This window comes from Hylobates moloch, unplaced genomic scaffold (assembly GCF_009828535.3).
Source record: "Hylobates moloch isolate HMO894 unplaced genomic scaffold, HMol_V3 SCAFFOLD_23, whole genome shotgun sequence".
In the NCBI taxonomy this organism is placed as follows: domain Eukaryota; kingdom Metazoa; phylum Chordata; class Mammalia; order Primates; family Hylobatidae; genus Hylobates; species Hylobates moloch.
The window spans coordinates 26858825-26879506 of NW_026652298.1; the positions used below are offsets into that span (position 1 = coordinate 26858825).

The 20682-nt window shown below is 49.1% G+C and overlaps 1 protein-coding gene across 1 annotated transcript in view; it reads right to left on the reverse strand.

The window, feature by feature from the left end:
• ABCC1 (ATP binding cassette subfamily C member 1) overlaps positions 1 to 20659 on the reverse strand; it is a 104677-nt gene extending 84018 nt beyond the window's left edge. Inside the window, 2 exon segments of the mRNA XM_058433932.1 lie at positions 2238 to 2299; positions 20528 to 20659. Of these exon segments, the coding sequence (XP_058289915.1) occupies positions 2238 to 2299; positions 20528 to 20659 (194 nt within the window).
• Between the last annotated feature and the right edge of the window lie 23 nt (positions 20660 to 20682).

Sequence of the window (20682 nt, forward strand, 5' to 3'; positions counted from 1 at the left end):
TTTTACAATAAAAGGTAAAATACTTTCATCTTTTGTTCTAAAATAGTTTCAAACTTACAGAAAAATTACTCAAATCATACTAAGAATTCACTCAACTCACCATTGTTAACACGCTGCCACGTTTGCAATATCATTCTCTGTCTCTATCCATTGACACACACACACAAACACACACACACACACATGCAAACACATCATCTTTTTCTGAACCATTTAAACAGTTAAAGGCCTGGCACAGTGGCTCACACCTGTAATCCCAGCACCTTGGGAGGCTGAGGTGGGTGGATCACCTGAGGTCAGGAGTTTGAGACCAGTATGAACAACATAGTGAAACCCCATCTCTACTAAAAATACAAAAATTAGCTGGACATGGTAGCAGGTCCCTGTAATCCCAGCTACTCAGGAGGCTGAGACAGGAGAATCTCTTGAACCCCGGAGGCGGAGGTTGCCGTGAGCTGAGATCCTGCCACTGCACTCCAGCCTGGACGACAGAGCGAGACTCTGTCTCAAAAAACAAAAAACGAAACAAAACAAAAAAGTTAACATATAGGCTCTACATGCCTTTACCCCCAAAAAACTGGAGGTATTCCCTTCCAATCCAGGACATGCTCTTATGTAACTAGAGCACAATTTTCCAAAACAAGAATGACTGTTATTAGCATGCATCCGGTGTCCTGTAGTCATGTACAAATTACATCAACTGTCCCAGTGATGCTTTTTTAATAGTAATTTGAAGAAATTATTCAAAACATCTAATTTTTTTTTTTTTTTTTTTGAGACGGAGTCTCGCTCTGTCACCCAGGCTGGAGTGCAGTGGCGCAATCTCGGCTCACTGCAAGCTCCGCCTCCCGGGTTCATGCCATTCTCCTGCCTCAGCCTCTCCAAGTAGCTGGGACTACAGGCGCCCGCCACCACGCCTGGCTAATTTTTTTGTATTTTTAGTAGAGACGGGGTTTCACCGTGGTCTCGATCTCCTGACCTCGTGATCCACCCACCTCGGCCTCCCAAAGTGCTGGGATGACAAGCGTGAGCCATCGTGCCCGGCCCAAAACATCTAATTTTTTAAAACGATGTTTGTCATTAAGACAAGGATGAGACCGGGTATGGTGGCTCACGCCTGTAATCCCAGCACTCTGGGAGGCTAAGGCGGGAGAATCACTTGAGCTCAGGAGTTGGAGACCAGCCTGGGCAACATGATGCAACCCCAACTCTACAGAAAGTACAAAAATCTGCTGGACATGGGGGAACGCGCCTGTGGTCCCAGCTACTCAGGAGGCTGAGGCAGGAGCATCACCTAAGCCCAGCAGATTGGGACTGCAGTGAGCTACAACTGGGCTGCTGCACTCCAGCCCCAGCGACAGAGCGAAAGCCTGTCTCAAAAAAAAAAAAAAAAAAGATGATGCATATTGGGGAAAAAAAGATTCTTCAAACAATCCCCACTAAGATGTTAACAATGGGCAGAAAAAGATATACAAAAAGAGGACCAGAAGGTAGCTGGGCATGGTGGCTCACACCTGTAATCCCAGCACTTTGGGAGGTTGATGCGGGTGGGTCACCTGTGGTCAGGAGTTCGAGACCAGCCTGGCCAACATGGCAAAACTCTGTCTCTACTAAAAATACAAAAATTAGCCAGGCATGGTGGCACACGCCTGTAATCCCAGCTACCTGGGAGGCTGAGGCAGGAGAATCGCTTGAACCTGGGAGGCGGAGGCCGTAATGAGCTGAGATTGACAGAGCGAGACTGTCTCAAAAAAAGGAAGAGGACCAGAAGGAGGCATACTAAAATGGTGATACTGGTTGCCTCTGGATGTCTCCTATACTGCTGATCTGCACATGTGGTTTTTTAACCCACACTTCCTATGGTGATACAGTATTATTTTTTCTAAGGAGTGGGGGACAGGAGGGGACAATGTCAACAATAACTATACCTAATATTTTAGAAACCCAAATCTGAAGCTAAAGCAAGAGCAGTCCAGCATATGGCTGTCCCAGGCAAAGCCTTCTGCAGAGGTGTAAGCTGCTCACGGCTCATGTGTTTATCACATTCAAGTTCACGGAACTGCCGGACAGAGTTGGTGTCTCTGAGACCACATGGCCAGCACAGGCAGATTCAAGACAACTCTGCGGAAGAGCAAAGGAGGGAGAAGTCGGGGAGCGGGGGAGCTGAGCATGTTCGTTCGTTCGTTCATTCATTCATTCCCCACCACCTCCCTGAGGTCTGGGGGGCCCGGCCTTACCCTGTAATCCACCAGAAGGTGATCCTGGACAGGAAGGAGGCGCTGGACTCTGGGCAGGGATTCTAGTGGAAAGAAGCACAGGTTTGGGAGGAAGATGGAAAGGAACGATTCGACTTTTCATCCAGGTCAGAGCTTAGCAAGTAGTCAGCTGCTCACTCTTCCTTCCAGAGGATCAGTGTCAGCTCCACACCATTCTGCACCCCAAAAGGACCCTCTCCTAATCCCCAGGAGAAAGAAACTCATGGCAGCTCTTTCAGTTTTGATCAACTGAGTGTCTACCATGTGCAACCACAATACAACATGCTATAGACCTGCCTTATCTTCTATCCCCGCAACAACCCTAGGAGCTGGTGTTAACGTCATCCCTACTTCACTCATTCACTCAACAAATATTTTCTGAGCACCTATTATGTGCTAGGCATTCTACAAGGTACTACAGGGTTGCCTTATATCCCTACGGCAACCTCATGAGCAGGTATTACTATTGTCCCACTTTACTCATCCAGTCACTGAATATTTATTGACCACCTACTATGTGCTAGACACTCTACCAAGAGCTTATATACTTTCATTATTTTATATCCTCATGGAATTCTATAAACATGGTATTACTATTATCTCTACTTCATTCATTCATTTGTCCAACAAGTATTTCCTGAGCACAACCCTTGTGCCAAGCACCCTGCATACAAATCTAAACAAGCACCCTGCATACAAATCTAAACAAACAGAAATGTCCCCTGCCTGTATGGAGCTTGTGGTCTCCTGCAGTAATCATCAGTAATACCTGCTAGCTCAGTTCTAAGTGCTTTACACAAACTACCTTATTTAATCTTCATCCTCGCCTCACAAGATAGATAAAAGTATTATATCATCCCTGTTTTGCCCAGTTAAAAGAAACTGGGCCTGTAATCCCAGCACTTTGGGTGGCCGAGGCAGGCAGATCACAAGGTCAAGAGATCGAGACCATCCTAGCCAACATGGTAAAACCCCGCCTCTCCTACAAATACAAAAATTAGCTGGATGTGGTGGCGGGCGCCTGTAGTCCCAGCTACTTGGGAGGCTGAGGCAAGAGAATCGCTTGAACCCAGGAGGCGGAGATTGCAGTGAGCCATGATGGAACGACTGCACTCCAGCCTGGCAACAGAGCAAGAGTGTCTCAAAATAAAAATAAAATAAAATTTAATTTAATTTAATTTAAAAACTGGGGACCAGAGATGAAAAGATTTGTTCAAGGTGCCACAGCTAAAAGCGGTGGAGTCGGGATGTGAGCCCCAAAGAGTCAGGCTCCAGAGAGAGACATGCATCAAATGATTATATGAACAAATGCAAAACTACAACTTCTGGGCCTTGATGTGTGTCCTGAAGGGAGAGAAATATTACCAATGAGACAAAGTAAGTGCATGGGGGCTGATCTGGTGTACCAAGGTCAGAGAAGGCTCCCCCGAGGAAGACAGTCAAGCTGGCACCTGAAGGGTGAGTAGAGGAGAACAAAGTAATGAGGAAAGGCAACGCATTCCCAGCAGACAGCAGTGTGTGCAAAGGCCTGGTGGTAGAAGAAAGCATGGTAGACTCCAGGAACCAAGAAGGGGCCTGAACAGTCTACATTGGAGGCTGTGCACAGTCTACACTGCAGACCACATATTTTGGTCTTCATTCTAAGGGCAATGGGAAGTACTGAGAGCTTCTAAGCAAGCTATCAAAGAACTTATTTCCCAGAGAAATGAAGATGAACCCCAAGTGAACAACATGCAGGCAAGGAAAGGGATCGACACAGAGCTCCTGGGATGACAGACAAAGCCTGGCTTTCAACATGGATGCATCTGGGTGTAAATTCTGAAACACAAGCTTTAGCAGCAGAGGGAAGAGAAGTCACCATGCAGTAATGAAAGCTTTAGCCAAGGACTCCACTCAAAGTTCCAGCCTTGTGCAGATATAAGGCATTTACAGAGCCCAATAAGGTGGCATACTCTCGTCAAGTGGTTTTCCATTCAAGGCTGGGCGTGCTTTATAAAAAATACTGTATCCTGGTTGCGTGTGGTGGCTCACGCCTGTAATCCCAGCACTTTGGGAGGCCAAGGCAGGCAGATCACTTGAAGTCAGGAGTTCAAGACCAGCCTAGGCAACATGATGAAACCCTGTCTCTACCAAAAAAACAAAAAATTAGCTGGATGTGGTGGCGGATGCCTGCAAGCTCAGCTACTCGGGAGGCTGAGGCAGAATCACTTGAATCCATGAGGCGGAGGTTGCAGTGAGCTGAGATCGTGCCACAGCACTCCAGCCTAGAGACCCTGTCTCGAAAAAAAATAAAAATAAAAATAATACTTTATCCGGGCCCTACCAGCACCAGGGAATCTGATTAAGCTGGTTCGGGGTGCAACTGGGGCACTGAAGCTTTGTTTTTGTTTTAAACTTCCAGATTTTTCTTGGAAAAGTGGCTAGGCAGGAAATATGCAAGATAAGCCAAGAACATCTTGTCACACCGGACAACAAGGAAACTAAGCATGAACAGGATTGTTAAAAGGCTCAGGAGCCAAGCAGAAGTGGCTGCTGCAGGCTAAAAGAGGGACAATTTGAGCTTTGACAAGGAGAGTAAGTACAACGGGCTAAAACATACCATGCAAGCTTTTTGTTTTGTTTTGTTTTTTTGAGATGGAATCTCGCTCTGTCGCCCAGGCTGGAGTCCAGTGGCGTGATCTTGGCTCACTGCAACCTCCACCTCCTGGGTTCAAGTGATCCTCCCACCTCGGCTTCCCAAGTAGCTGGGATTCCAAGCGTCAGCCACCACACTGGGCTAATGTCTGTATTTTTAGTAGAGATGGGGTTTCACCATGTTGCTGAACAGGCTGGTCTCGAACTCCTGACTCAAGTGATCTGCCCACCTCAGCTTCCCAAAGTGGTGGGATTACAGGCTTGAGCCACTGCGCCCAGCCTTACCACATATGTTTATATACACAAGTTTCATATTGACACTGGAAATAAAGAGAAACATCTGATGTTGCCAGTGAACCAGGTCACCGTTTGAAAACAGAAAAAGCGGAAAGAAACAAGTATTTTCTCCACCTTTCCCAAATGTACTCAATTGGTTCACCAGGGTCGGAGAAGGCTTCCCTGAGGAAAACAGTCATTTATTCGATCACTACAGAGTGATCAGTGATCAAAGAAATGAAGGGGAAACTCTTTTCCATAAAAAAATGCCAGCTAAAACATAAAGAATGATATCACAGAAGAATGAGCCACTGTGCAACCACAATGGATTACTGGAATATTTGATATTAATGAATTATTATTAAAGTTAGTATTACAGTCACATATACATGTTTTTTTTGTCAAGACAGGGTCTAGCTATATTGATCAGGCTGGTCTCAAACTCCTGGGCCGAAGTGATCCTCCTGCCTCAGCTTCCCAAAGTGCTGGAATTACAGGCATGAGCCATCACATGCAGCCCAACAGTTACAGTTTTTAAAATTCTTATCTTTTAGATGTTATCATTAGAGAAAGTTGAGCAATGAACATCAGGAACTCTGTTATTTTTTGCAACTTTTTGTGAGCCAAACTATTGCGAAATAAAAAGTCATTAAAAATAAACAAAAAAATCCATGTACTTCTGAGATACGTATTAAAATGTTCACCTATACAATGCATGGTAAAGAGTTCATGGCAGCTGGGCGCAGTGGCTCACACTTGTAACCCCAGCACTTTGGGAGGCTGAGGCGGGAGAATTGCTTTGAGTTCAGGAGTTCGAGACCAGTCTGGGCAATATGGTAAGACCCTGTCTCTACAAAAACATATAAAAATTGGCTGGACATGGTGGCACGTGCCTGTAGTCCCAGCTACTCAAGAGGCTGAGGCACGAGAATGGCTTGAACCCGGGAGGCAGAAGTTGCAGCGAGCTGAGATTGTGCCATCGCACTCCAGCCTGGGTTAACAATGAGACCCTGTCTCAAAAATAAATAAAAAGAAAAGAAAAAGAGCTCATGGTAGTTTATTATCCTATGCTGTCTACTTTATGTTTCCATCGTAAAAGGCTAAATAAAAAGCTCCTCCACTGATTCAAATTCACAGCCAGGGCTAAGGATCAGGCTCCACTCTGGGGCTTGGAGGGGTGATGAAGTTCCCAGCCCTGCCCTGTCCACTGGAATCACCTGAGGAGTTTGTTAAGTGCAAGTGCCTGGGGCCCCCACCCCAGACCAACTAAATCAGCACCTCTAGGTGGAGGACCCTGTCGGCCACAGATTTTTAATAAGGTCATCAGATGCAGCCGGTGCATGGACTACATTCCAGACCAACCGAAGCAAAGTTCAGATCAGACCATGGACCCGGACGGACCTGGGTTCTAATCCCAGCCCTGCTATATTCTAGCTGATGACCTTGGGCAATTCCCTTCACTTCCAAGCCTCAGTTTTTACATTTGGAAAATGGGAGTCGTTTGTCCTACTGCTTGCTTGACCTACCCCACGGGACTGCCAGGAGGGACAAATGACATGAGGCCCATGGGACTGTGTCGTAAAGCGGAATTTCTCCAACCTAAGGCGTGGAGGTAGTGGTGTTTGCTTTGTAGGCTGGGTGGAAACGCTGCATTGCAGGCTGGTTTTTCATCCGGAAGAGCTGACGCCTTCCTGCCCACTCCCACAGTAGGTGGGTGGGTTATCAGGGAATTACAAATCCATTTCACCTGCAGCCCAAGCCCTACCCATTGTGAAAGACCGAGGTGCTGGCTGGCAGAGAGAAGAGGAAGGGGTGGGGCATGGCTGTCAATGATTCATTTATTTCTTCCTCAAATATATGGGCAGGACTTGCTTATAGGCCAGGATGTGGGTGAAGTGCTGCGGACAGAGCTGCGAACGAGACAGCGAGACCCCTGCCCCATTCAGCCTCCTGCCCTGCGGGAGATGGACAGTAAGTAAACCACGGTGCAAATAAATATATAATTACAATCAGAATTACAATCAGTGAGAGCTGCAACAAAAGAAAAAGGTCAGTCATTTGAGGCCTGATTTCACCCCTTAATCACTGTTCTTAGCATGTTGTGAGGGTTGAGGTAGGCAGAGGGTAACCAACCTTTTCTGGAAAGGGCCGGCTGATAACAAACGAAAAAGAAGGCGGCGGGGGTGGAGGGGCAGCTTGTGTGTGAAGCAGTGCATAGCACGGGGATAGCTGGCGTGGCTCAATCCCAGCTTGCCATTTCCTAGCTGTGGGACCTTGGGTCAGTTCCTTGGTGGTGAAGATTAAATGAGATCAAACATGTTAAGTACTTAGAATAGTACCTGGCACAGAGTAACAGCTAAAGAAAGGGTAACATGAGTAGTAGTAGTAGTAGTAGTAGTAATAATAGGAGTGACAGTAGCCTCTGGTATATGGAAACATAAAACTGTACACCTTAAATATATTTTCGAGACAGGGTTTTGCTCTGTCACCCAGGCTGGAGCACGGTAGTATAATCATAACTCATTGCAGCCTCGACCTCCCATGTTCAAGTGATCCTCCCACCTCAGCCCCCCAGGTAGCTGGGACTACAGGCACACACCACAACACCCAGCTAATTTTTGTATTTTTTGTAGAGACAGGATTTCAGTCTATTGCTTGAGCTGCTCTTGAACTCCTGAGCTCAAGTGATCCACCTGCCTCGGCCTCCCGAAGTCCTGGGATTACAGGCATGAACCACTGTGCCCAACCCATATACCATTTTTATTTGTCAGTATACATCAATAAAGCTCAAGTGTTTAGGGGGGAAAACCCAATGGGTTCACAATATACCACTGTACCAGATGCTTTATATATCAGAAGCACCTATGGCTCACAGGCCAGCTATTTATAAATAAAGTTTCATTGGAACGGTCACACCCATTCCTTTGCATATTATAAATGAATACGGCAGCTTTTGAGCTACACAGCAGACTTAGGGGTTGCCACAGACAGTGTACGGGATGCAAAGCCTAAAGTATTTATCAGCCAGCCCTTTCCAGAAAAGGTTGGCTAACCTCTGCCTACCTCAACCCCCACAACATGCAAAGACACAGTGATTAAGGGGTGAAATCAGGCCTCAAATGACAGTCTTTTGCCTGCACATCCAGTCTTCTTCAGCCTTGGCATCAACATGCAAGAAAGAGACAGCCAGAGGAGGCTTGAAATGCAGCCCATATCTAGCTTAACAAGACCCTCAAATGCTAACCTTCCCTCAGCCCAGTAAAACTGAGTCCCCAGCCACTGGTACAAAACCTGCCCTGCAAATGCACCAAGGACATTGACAGACGGAACACTGCACAGTTTTTTGTTTTTTTGTGTTTTGAGACTGAGTCTCACTCTGTCGCCCAGGCTGGAGTGCAGTGGCCCGATCTCAGCTTACTGCAACCTCCACCTCCCAGGTTCAAGCAATTCTCCTGCCTCAGCCTCCTGAGTAGCTGGGATTACAGGCACCTGCCACCACGCCCGGATAATATTTGGATTTTTTGATAGAGATGGGGTTTCACCATGTTGGCTAGGCTGGTCTCGAACTCCTGACCTCAACTGATCTGCCTGCCTCGGCCTCACAAAGTGCTGGGATTACAGGCATGAGCCACCGCGCCCAGCCATTGCCGTTTCTAATTTGCACACTCAAAGAGCTTTGTCAAATTCTTCTCCTCAGGCTGCCTCTCTTCTATGGATCTAAACACAGATTTTCAGATTATCTCAAGTTACAGACAGGGAGGCCAACACAGGGTCCCCCCCTTCACTACCAAAAAAAAAAAAAAAAAGGAAATAGGCTCTTTTTTTTTTTTTTTTTTTTTTTTTTTGAGACGGTTTCACTCTCATCTCCCAGGCTGGAGCGCAATGGTGCATTCTCAGCTCACTGCAGCCTCCGCTTCCCAAACTGAAGTGATTCTCCTGCCTCATCCTGCAACATAGCGGGGACTGCAGGTGCACGCCACCATGCCTGGCTAATTTTTGCATTTGTAGTACAGATGGGGTTTTACCATGTTGGCCAGGCTGGTCTCAAACTCCTGACCTCAAGTGATCCACCCACCTCGGCCTCCTGAAGTGCTGGGATTACAGGCATAAGCCACTGTGCCCGGCCTGGAAATAGCCTCTATCTGATGTGGAAGGCCTTGACAACAAAGACAACTAACTTCTGAAGTAGGTCAAGGACTGACAACAAAAAAGGAGGAAAAAAAACCAATGGGGCACTGGTTGTAATCTAGGGAGCATCTCATTTAACCCAAACCAAGGAGAATCTTTTGACATCATACACTAGGTACAAAAGATAGAGCCACCTCCAGGGGGTTTCCCAGCCTCAGACACTGAAATACAGCAACTCCTATCCCAGATAGCATGAAAGCAGCTTGTGAACTGGTCCCTCCTTCATTTGAAACGAAAACAATTCAGAAAAGTCCTGGCTGAAGGCAGAGGGAGGAAAAGCCTGATTCATCCAAACAGAGTGATGTGTTCTTTGGCATCCACTATATTGACATCTACGTTTGGTACCAGATAAGCTGGCCAGAAACCCTGTGGCTTGAACCAATTAGGTACGGCAGCCCCAGGCACTGATTCTTGGAGCGCAGGGTAGTTTGAGGACCTTGTCTGGGTCTTTCAGCATGTTGGCCTGTTTGTCAGAAACTCTCTCCGCTTTTAGTTCTAATGCATTTTCTGCTGGTTACCTCCGTTCTGCACTGCCAAAGTGCCCCCCCACAACCCCTGCGCCCAGCAGGAAGGAATGCATGCAGCAGCAATACGGTTTAGAGCAGTGGTCCACAAATGCGGCTCTGTCACCAGCATCGGTGGCACCTGGGTACTTGTTGGGAACCACAGATGCTCGGGCCCCACCCAGACCTACTGCATCAGAAACTGTGGGGGTGGGGACCAGCAATCTGTGTTTCAAGCGTGATAATCCAGTGGGAGGGTTCCTGACACATCACCACTCTGACCCTTGGTGTCTTCATCTGTCAAGTGGGGAGACTGATCATCCTGCCCTACAGTGAGGACTAAATAACACAGTGCACCCAGCTGTTATCCTTATTATTAGGTGGAGCCTAAACGTCCAGCAGTAAGAGATTTGCTAGTATAATGTAAACATTGGTGATTTGTTTGCCCTATTGCTTACCAACCGTGCAAAATGCCTCCCTGCCCAGGACCTCCATTTCCTCTACTGGAGCACACCCCGGAATCTTTTCCCATGCCCTTTGCCCACCAACTTGTCTGTTTTCTTTTTTTGTTTAAGAGACGGGGTCTCACTGTGTTGACCAGATTGGTCTTAAACTCTTGGCCTCAAGAAATCTTCCCCACTAAGCCTCCCAAAGTGCCAGGACTACAGGTGTGAGCCACCCTACCTGACCCTTTTTCTTGTTTTTGATGCCGCAGTGGGCACAGGTGAATATCCTGGCTCAGCCTCCATCCCTACCTGCCTGGGTGCCTGCAAAGGCTTTTTAAGTGCCACTAACCTCACCCCCATGTCCACTGTATCCTCTTCCTTTCAGCCTGAGGATCTTCCAAAACCTGTCCAACCCAAGTGTGTCATTCCACTCGTGAAAAACCTTTCCTCAGCTTCCACCACAGTAGGGTTAAAATTTCAAGTCCTGGCTGGTTGTGGTGGTTCACACACCCCTGTAATCCTAGCATTATGGGAGGCCAAGGCGGGGCATCATTTGAGCTCAGGAGTTCAAGACCAGCCTGAGTAACATACAGAAACCCCATCTCTACCGGAAATAGAAAAAGTTACTTGGGCATGGTGGCACGCAACTATGGTCCCAGCTACTTGCAAGGCTGAGGTGGGAGGATCGCTTGAGCCCGGGAGGTGGAGGGTACAGTGAGCTGAGATGGCACCACCACACTCCAACCTTGGTGGCAGAGTGAGACTCCATCTCAAAAAAAAAAAAAAAAATTCCAAGTCCTTATTGTGACAAATAATTGCACCCTTGATCTCTGATGATCCCTGACTCTCGCCTCTCTTTTCACTTACATCCTAGGCCTTCCAATCTAGCCAAGCAGAATTCTTTTTCTTTTTCTTTCTTTTGAGATGGAGTCTTGCTCTGTCTCCCAGACTGGAGTACAGTGGCGTGATCTCGGCTCACTGCAACCTCTGCCTCCCAGGTTCAAGCGATTCTCCTGCCTGAGCCTCCCGAGTAGCTGGGATTACAGGCATGTACCACCACACCCAGCTCATTTTTGCATTTTCAGTAGAGACGGGGTTTTATCACGTTGGCCAGGCTGGTCTTGAGCTCCTAGGCCCAGGTGATCTGCCTGCCTCGGCCTCCCAAAGTGCTGGGATTACAGGCACGAGCCACTGCACCCAGCCTAGCCAAGCCAATTCCAAGCGATTCCCGAACACCCACAAGCTCCCTTAACTGGACCTTTGCACACGCCAGTTGCTCTACCAGGAGCACCCTCCCACCCCACCACCTCCAACCATATTCACCTGGCCAGAGCCTCTCATTCCTTAGACTTGAGCATCCCCTCTCCTCCCTGGATGCTAGCCCTGGAGCCCCAGGCCGAGTCAGGGACCACTCTCCCAGCCCCCACAACTCCCAGCACTTCCCTCCCTCAGAGCCCCCACTGTCCATCCTGCAGTTGTTGGTTCAACTGCCTGCTACCCACCTTCCATCTCTCCTCCAGGGCAGTGGTCAAGGTCTGTTTCTAGCTCAGCCCCTGGCACAACGCCTGATTATTAAATGACTGAAAGCATGACGGAGAAATTGAAAGAAAATGGAGTTTCAACACTTTAATCAACGGTCCAAGATCAGGTCTCGGTGGGTGGGGACAGAGACTGATCATGAAGCGGCACAAGGGAACTTCCTGGCGTCCTTGCAATGTTCTGTATCTTGACAGGGGTTTAAAGTATTCCTTTATCAAGACTCATCAAATGCTAACTTGAGATCAGCAATTTCACTTTATGTAAATTTTAGGCAAAAAACTCAGAACCGTAAACAGATCTTAAACTCTAGCTAATGATTTACTTGGAAGTGGGTGCATGAAAGAATACTAATATATTTTGAAGGAAGTTTCAGATATCAACAAAATAGGTTCAGTGGCTCAGGCCTGTAATCTCAGTACTTTGGGAAGCTGAGGTGGGAAGATTGCTTGAGGCCAGGAGTTCAAGATCAGACTGGGCAACATAGGGAGCCCTCATGCCTATAAAAAATTAAAAAATTAGCCAAACACAGTAGTGTGCACCTGTAGGGGCCAAGCTACTTGGGAGGCAGAAGTGGGAAGATCATTTGAGCCCAGGAGCTGGAAGCTGCAGTGAGCTATGATCGCACCACTGCACTTCTAGTCTGCGAGACAGAGTGAGACCCTATCTCAAAAACAAAAAAGAAAACAAAAGTAGCCGGTTGGCTCGCTGATTAGCTATCTGGTTAGACAAACAGATATGTGACAAAGCAAGTTTAGCAAAATGTTAACTGTGGTTCTAGGTATCAACTATATGACTGCTCACTGTAGAATTCTTTCAACTTTTCTGTAGGTTTAAAAATGTTCATAGGAAAATGCTGGGGGGAAAATATTACATATTATACAGACAGGACTAAAAACACCTCTTACTGAAAATGAGCTGAGTAGCTTTCACTGAATGTTCCAAACCAGTCATTTGCAACCCCGAACCACCTGGAGATCTTGTTAAAATGAGTTTGAGTGGTAGGGCTGGGATGAGGCCTGAGACCCAGCATTTCTAGCAAGCTTCCAGGGGATATCCAGCTGTTCCAACCGGTCCAAGGACCTCTGCTTTCAGCTGGGACCTAATAAATATCTCCTTTGGCCTTGATCCCCTTTATCTACAAGACCCTCCCCCCACAAACCTAAACCACAGACTTGGTGCCAATGAGAAAAAAGGCAGGAGACTTGGGACCGGCTGGAGTGCTGGCAGTCTAGGTCAGCCCTGCCCAGGCTCCCAAAAGCCTCGGCAGCCCCAGAGCCAGAAGGACAGATGGGAGGAGCCCCACCGAGCAGCCAGGGCTGGAATAGACATCTGAGTCATGGAGCGGGAGCAGGGCCAGCTGGGGAGGATTGGCCGACTCAGTGACTCAGCACGAAGTGGCCTAGAGGAGCCAGCCCTGTCAGCTCCCACCCAGGCCCGGCCTGACCTGACCCCAGCCGCCCTGGGCCTTGGCTGATCACTCTGAGGACAGGCAACAGGTGATGGATGGCCTGCTGCTGCTCTGAGGATGGGAGAGCAGGAAGCCTGGACTCTCCCCATCTTCCTGGCTCCGTTGTGATTCAATCCCTGAGAGTGATGGGAAGACAAGCAAAGAGGGTGTCCCGTTGTCCTCCTCCCCAGATCACAGGACTCAGATCTGGGACAGAGAGAGGAGGTGAAGCCAACAACAAATCGAGCTGCAACCCGTTTTCAAGAAGGGGCTGCTGACGTTTCCAAAGGAAGAGCACCGAGCCCAAAGCCACGAGTCTAGCTGATTCTCACAGGACCTGGTTCCTACCCTCCCTTGCCCCCATCTCAATTGCTAGGCTATGTTGCTAGGTAGTTATGTGGTTATTTTGTTTGTTTGTTTATTCATTGTGTGTTTGAGACAGGGTCTCAGTCTGTTGCCCAGACTGGAGCAATCTCGGCTCACTGCAACCTCCGCCTCCCGGGTTCAAGCAGTTCTCCTGCCTCTGCCTCCCAAATAGCAGGGATCACAGGTGCACAACACCACGCCCAGCTAATTTTTGTATGTTTAGTAGAGATGGGATTTCGCCATGTTGGTCAGGCTGGTCTCAAACTCCTGACCTCAGGTAATCTGCCTGCCTCGGCCTCCCAAAGTGCTGGGTTTATAGGTGTGAGCCACCACACCCGGCCTTGAACAAGATTTTTAAAAGCTCTTAGCATCACTGAATTGCATACTTAAAATGGTTAAAATGGCAAATCTAGGTTACATATATTTAACCCCCCAAAATGCAACATTTTAAAAAAGAAAATAAAGCCCTTGACACCATGCCAAGCCTTCAGAACATCTGTGCATACATCAGTCCCCTTCCTCTTTCTTGCTGGTAATACTTGAACAGGATGAAGGCAGAGAAGCAGCTTAATGTGATGTCCTGTGAGGCCCCATGCACACTTCACCCTTATGCAAGACATAATACACGTGCCACATGTACTGAGCACCTCCCCATAACACACAACAATAAATCACCACTAAAGGCCCACTGTGTGCCTGGCTGTGTCTTAGGCACTGAGGTTACAAGGTGGATACTGCCATGTGAAGCCTCTAGCCTAACACAAAGCCATTATTTAGCCAAGACCCTGCCGTTCAGCAGTTACAACCAAGAGAAGTGACGTGGTTGTGCAGAACAGCCAATCGTGAGTTCGAATCTCTGCTCTACTACTCACATCGAGCAAGGCACTTATGTGTGAGATTCAATTTGTCTGTAAAATGAGAAAAATAGTACCAAGTTCACCAGGACTGCTGTGACAGTCAAGTGAGACATGCATATAAAGAACTTAGCATAGTGCTAGTCAGTACATAGCAAGCATCTAATAAATGTTGATTCCCGTCCTTGCCTTGCATACGAAGAAAGAATGCCTGAAAATGGAAAGGGGACAAAAAAGGAAGCTAAAAAGTCATCGGAGCTAAAGAAATGCTTAGACCAGGGGTGGACAAACTTCTTCTGTAAAGGGCCAGATGGTAGGTATCTTAGACTTCGTGGGTGCTACAGTCTCTGTAGCAACTACACAACTCCACTGCTGCAGCTCCAGGCACCTGTAGATGCTATGTGATGAATGCAAGTGGCTATGTTCCAATAAAACTTTATTTACAAAAACAGGCAGCAGGCCAGATTTGGCCCATGGGCTACTGGCTAACTCCTGGTCTAAACTCTAATCTGCAAAAAGGTAAATGGCAACCCCATAGGGTTCCTGAACAGGAACCCAAAGGGAAGTTCAGGCTTCCTGGTTAGCCAATCAAAGTGTTCTCTCCTGGACACGTGCACAAATGTCAGAAATGCAGCAGCCTGAACACCCACATTTGACACCCTGCTGGATCTCACTGCACAAGAGGCAGACCACACCCGGGCATGGTGGCTCAAGCCTGTAATCCCAGCACTTTGGGAGGCCAAAGTGGGTGGATCACTTGAAGTCAGGAGATCGAGACCATCCTGGCCAACATGGTGAAACCCCATTTCTACTAAAAATACAAAAACTAGCCGGGCATGGTGGCATGCACCTGTAGTCCCAGCTACTCGGGAGGCTGAGGCAGGAGAATAGCTTGAACCTGGGAAGCAAAGGCCGCAGAGCCAAGATCGTGCCACTGCACTCCAGCCTTGGCGACAGAGCGAGACTCCAAAGAGACAAACGACAGTGTCTTCCACCATCTTGGAAGACCAGCAATGACACAGGAGGAGCCGGGGGAGATGAAACAGAGACAGAAAACAATGACTGGAGAGAACAGTCAGGGTGTCCCAGCCCCCGCAACAGTGCAGCCTTTTAGCCGCCAGAGCTGAGAGCTTCATGTCACCCAGGCTGCCAGGAATGCAGAAAGCACAAAAAAAGGTCCAAGTCAGCTCTGTGAGTCACCCTGGTACGCACATGCCCAGGGAAGAAGTGCAAGGGAATTTATCCAGATACCAAAGGGAGATCAGAAACCAGAAAGTCCCTCCTTCAAAAAGCTTCCAGAACCATCCATGGCAAGAGAGCTCTTCCCAGGCTCCCAGAGGAAGCCTGATGGGTCAGGTGATCCCCATGCCAGCCAGGCAGCCCCAACCAGACTCTCTTTATCCTGAGCAATCCAAGGTCTGCAGCCACCCAGGTAAGGTGTGACTTGTTTTGTATAAATCCCAGTTCCAAAGGATGGCTTGGCCAGACGCAGTGGCTCACACCTGTAATCCCAACACTTTGGGAGGCCGAGGCGGGTGGATCACTTGAGGTCAGGAGTTTGAGACCAGACTGGCCAAGATGGTGAAGCCCCGTCTCTACTAAAAATACAATAATCAGTCGAGTATGGTGATGGGCGCCTGTAATCCCAGCTACTCAGGAAGCTGAAGCAGAAGAATCGCTTGAATCTAGGAGGTGGGGCTGCAGCGGGCCGAGACCATGCCACTGCACTCTAGCCTGGGCAACAAGAGCAAGAATCCATCTTAAAAACACACACACACACACACACACACACACACACACACACACACACAACAACAAACAAAAGACAAAAAACAGCAGCCCAACATTTGACAAACAGGGACACTCGATTGCCACACATTTACACACACTGATACATAATACATACAACAGCCATTGACTCATGAGCCCCTCTCTTCTGTGTCAGGCACCAGCTGGGGATCCAAAATGGGGTGACCCCTGGGCTCAAGTGATCCCCTAGCCTTGGCCTTTCAAAGTGCTGGGATTACAGGCATGAGTCACCATTGCCTTTGTGAACTTTATACATATGCAAGCACACACAACACAAAGACACACACACACATATTCAAACACACACATACATGAACATAAACACACTCACAAGCACACATTCACATATAAGCACATACACGCATATACATGCCTGTGACTACCGAGACACACGAGCATGCACATGCATGCATACACACACGTACACACAGATGCACAGGAATACATACACAGACGCCTGCACTTGCTCATTTCTCCAACCCAGCTCCTCTTTGGGCAAGGAAATACCAACACGGGACTCCTCAGAACATACACTGGGACATGCATTTCTTTTTTCTTTTTTTTTTTTTTTTGAGACAGTCTCATTCTGTCACCCAGGATGGAGCGCAGTGGTGTGATCTCTGCTCACTGCAACCTCTGCCTCCCAGGGTCAAGAGATTCTCCTGCCTCAGCCTCCCGACTAGCTGAGATTACAAGCATGCACCACCACGCCTGGCTAATTTTTGCATTTTTAGCAGAGATGGCATTTCACCATGTTGGCTGGGCTGGTCTCGAACTCCTGAACTCAACTGATCTGCCTGCCTCGGCTTCCCAAAGTGTGGGACTACAGGTGTGAGCCACCACGCCCGGCCTGGGACACAGGTTTCTAAAATCTTAGTTATCATCAACCTCCTCCTCCATACTGATGCCCACCAAGCCCTTTTGTCACCCACAAGGCGAGCCTCTGCCCCTCACAGAGGTTTATGCCAAACCCAACAGAACCACAGAGGTGAAAAGTGCTCCCACTGCAATCTGCCCATTACCAGCTGACTAGCCATGAATCAGCATGAAATAGGTGCTCCAAGGCCTCCCTGCCATACTCACAATAAAACCCAAACGGCTCATCTGGCTCACAAGGGGACTCTCCCACCTCTCAGGCACCCACCATCTCTTAGCCTTCTCCTGCTGTGCTGGCTTTTCTTGCTGTTCTCTCCACGCCTCCCCACCCCAGGGCCCTTGCACTTGTTCCCCTCTGCCTGGAACACTCTTCCTCTACATGTTTGCTCCACCCACTACCTCACCCCTGTAGGTCTCTGCTCACATGCAGTTTTCTGGGCAGGCCTTCCCAGATCTCTCTTATCAAAAGTTGCACATGAGCCTGGGCAACACAGCAAGATCCCATCTCTATTAAAAAAATAAAGAATACCTTCCTTCCTTCCATCCTCTCTCTCTCTTTCTTTTCTTCCCTCTGTTGCCCAGGCTGGAGTGTACTCGGCTCGCTGCAGACTCCCTGCCTCCGGCTCCCGTGATTCTCCTGCCTCGGCCTGCAGCCTGCCTGGGATTGCGGGCGTGCGCCACCACCCCTCCCTGGTTTTTCTCCTTTGGCTGCAGGCGTGGTTTCGCCATGTTGGCCAGGCTGGTTTCCAGCTCCTGACCTTCAGTGGTCTGCCCGCCTCAGCCTCCTGAGGTGCTGGGACTGCAGACGGGGTCTCGCTCACTCGGTGCTCGGTGTTGCCTGGGCTGGAGTGCGGTGGCGTGATCTTGGCTCGCTGCAGCCTCCGCCTCCCAGCCGCCTGCCTTGGCCTCCCAGGGTGCTGGGATTGCAGCCTCTGCCTGGCCGCTGCCCCATCAGGGAGGTGGGGAGCGTCTGGGCCTGGCTGCCCATCGTCTGGGATGTGAAGAGCGCCTCTGCCCGGCCGCCCCGTCTGGGAAGAAGTGAGGAGCGCCTCTGCCCGACCGCCCCGTCTGGGAAGAAGTGAGGAGCGCCTCTGCCCGGCCACCCCGTCTGGGAAGAAGTGAGGAGCGCCTCTGCCCGGCCGCCAAGTCTGGGAAGAAGTGAGGAGCGCCTCTAAGAAGTGAGGAGCGCCTCTGCCCGGCCGCCCATCTGGGAAGAAGTGAGGAGCGCCTCTGTCCGGCCGCGAGCGCCTCTGCCCGGCCGCCCCATCTTGAGAAGTGGGGAGCACCTCTGCCCGGCCGCCCTGTCTGGGATGTGGGGAGCGCCTCTGCCTGGCCGCCCCGTCTGAGAAGAAGTGAGGGGCGCCTGTGCCCGGCCACCCCGTCTGGTTAGAAGTGAGGAGCGTCTCTGCCCGGCCGCCCCGTCTGGGAGTTGAGCATCTCTGCCCGGCCGCCCCGTCTGGGAAGTGAGAAGCGGGGTGAACCCTCTGCCTGGCCGCCCCATCTGGAAGTGGGGCCTCGGCCGCCCCCCCTCTGGGATGGGGGGGCCTCTCGGGTCACGGAGGCCAGACGCAATGTGGGGGCTGGACGTGGTGGCTCACGCCTGTGGTCCCAGCACTCTGGGAGGCCGAGGCGGGTTGATCACTTGAGGCTAGGAGTTCAACACCAGCCTGGCCAACATGGCTAAACATATGAAAAATACAACAGACAAACCAACCAACCAACCCAGTGACAACAAAACAGGTCTACCCTGGAGTCATACTCTAATTTTTTCTATTTTCCTCCCTTTCTGATCCTTTATCCCACTTTCTTTTTCTTCCTCTTCCTTCTCCTTCTTCTTTGTCAAATAGAGGATTGAGTTATTATCACTGATCCATCAAAAAATAAAAATAAAGAATAGGCCAGGCGTGGTGACTCACACCTGTAATCCCAGCACTTTCAGAGGCCAAGGTGAGAGGAATGCTTGAGCCCAGGAGTTTGAGACCAGCCTGGGCAACATAGTAAGACCCCACCTCCCCATCTTTAATTATTAATTAAGTAATTAAAAGTAAGCCAAGTTGGGGAGCAGGTGGAGGGAGAGCATCAGGAGGAATAGCTAATGGATCTTGGGCTTGATTCCTAGATGATGGGTTGATCTGTGCAGCAAATCACCATGGCACACATCTACCTATGTAACAAACTTGCACGTCCTGTACATGTACCCTGGAACTTAAAATAAAAGTTGAAGAAAGAAAAAAACTTAGCCAGGCATGGTGGTGCGCGCCTGTAATTCCGGTTACTCAGAAGGCTGAGGTAGGAGGATTGCTTGAGCACAGGAGGTCAAGGCTACAGTGAGCCGAGATCACACCAATGCACTCCAGCCTAGGCAACAGAGCAAAACCCTGTCTCAAAAAAAGAAGAAAGAAAAGAATTAAGGGAAATAAATAAAGCATTCCCTTTTGTTCTACTAGCAGAAACGGTGGCCATCTCTACTCTCCTCACTGATGTTTCCATATTTACAGAATTTCTCTGAAACTGACAAAATAGACCAAGGGTCTCAAACTCAAATCCCTCAGGGGCCAGGCACTTCCCACAAGTGAGGAAAGCATGCCAGTATAATACAGTAGGGAGTGGTCGGGACTCCAGCAATTCCTCGGCTCTGCCCTGTAGGATTATAGGCCTAATATGTCAGAACTTCAACCTTTCCAGAACATCTGGACAGCTAGAATTCATAAAAAAATACCTGACTTGGGCCGGGCGCGGTGGCTCAAGCCTGTAATCCCAGCACTTTGGGAGGCCGAGGCGGGCGGATCACGAGGTCAGGAGATCGAGACCATCCTGGCTAACACGGTGAAACCCCATCTCTACTAAAAATACAAAAAATTAGCCAGGCGTGTTGGCAGGCGCCTGTAGTCCCAGCTACTCGGGAGGCTGAGGCAGGAGAATGGCGTGAACCCGGGAGGCGGAGCTTGCAGTGAGCCAAGATCGCGCCACTGCACTCCAGCCTGGGGGACAGAGAAAGACTCCGCCTCAAAAAAAAAAAAAAAAAAAAAATACCTGACTTGTAATTATCGCTCACATTTTCCAAAATCACCATGCCAAGTGAGAAAGCTACAGGCCTGCAAGACAGAGCAGTTCATCAAGGACAAAGCAGATTCTCTCCTTCAGCTCCCCCAGTCACATCTAAGCCTCAGTTTTTCCATGTGTAAAGTAGGCGGGATGATATTCCCTGTATCAGGGGTTGAGGGAGGCTGGAACGAGATCCTGGATGGATCTAAGAAATATTAGCTGGTACTATGTCACGCATCTCACTCACACTCACACACATGCACACACACTTGTCTGTGGTCACACTTACAGGGTCGTGGATGGTTTCCGAGAACAGGGGTGAACGATCTGAGAAACAGGACAAGACGAGCTGAATGAGTAAGAGGGAAAAGTAGACGTAGAAAGTGATGTCACGAAACAGGTCCACCTGGGCATCCTGCATGGTGGGGAAGGAAGGAGGAAAAA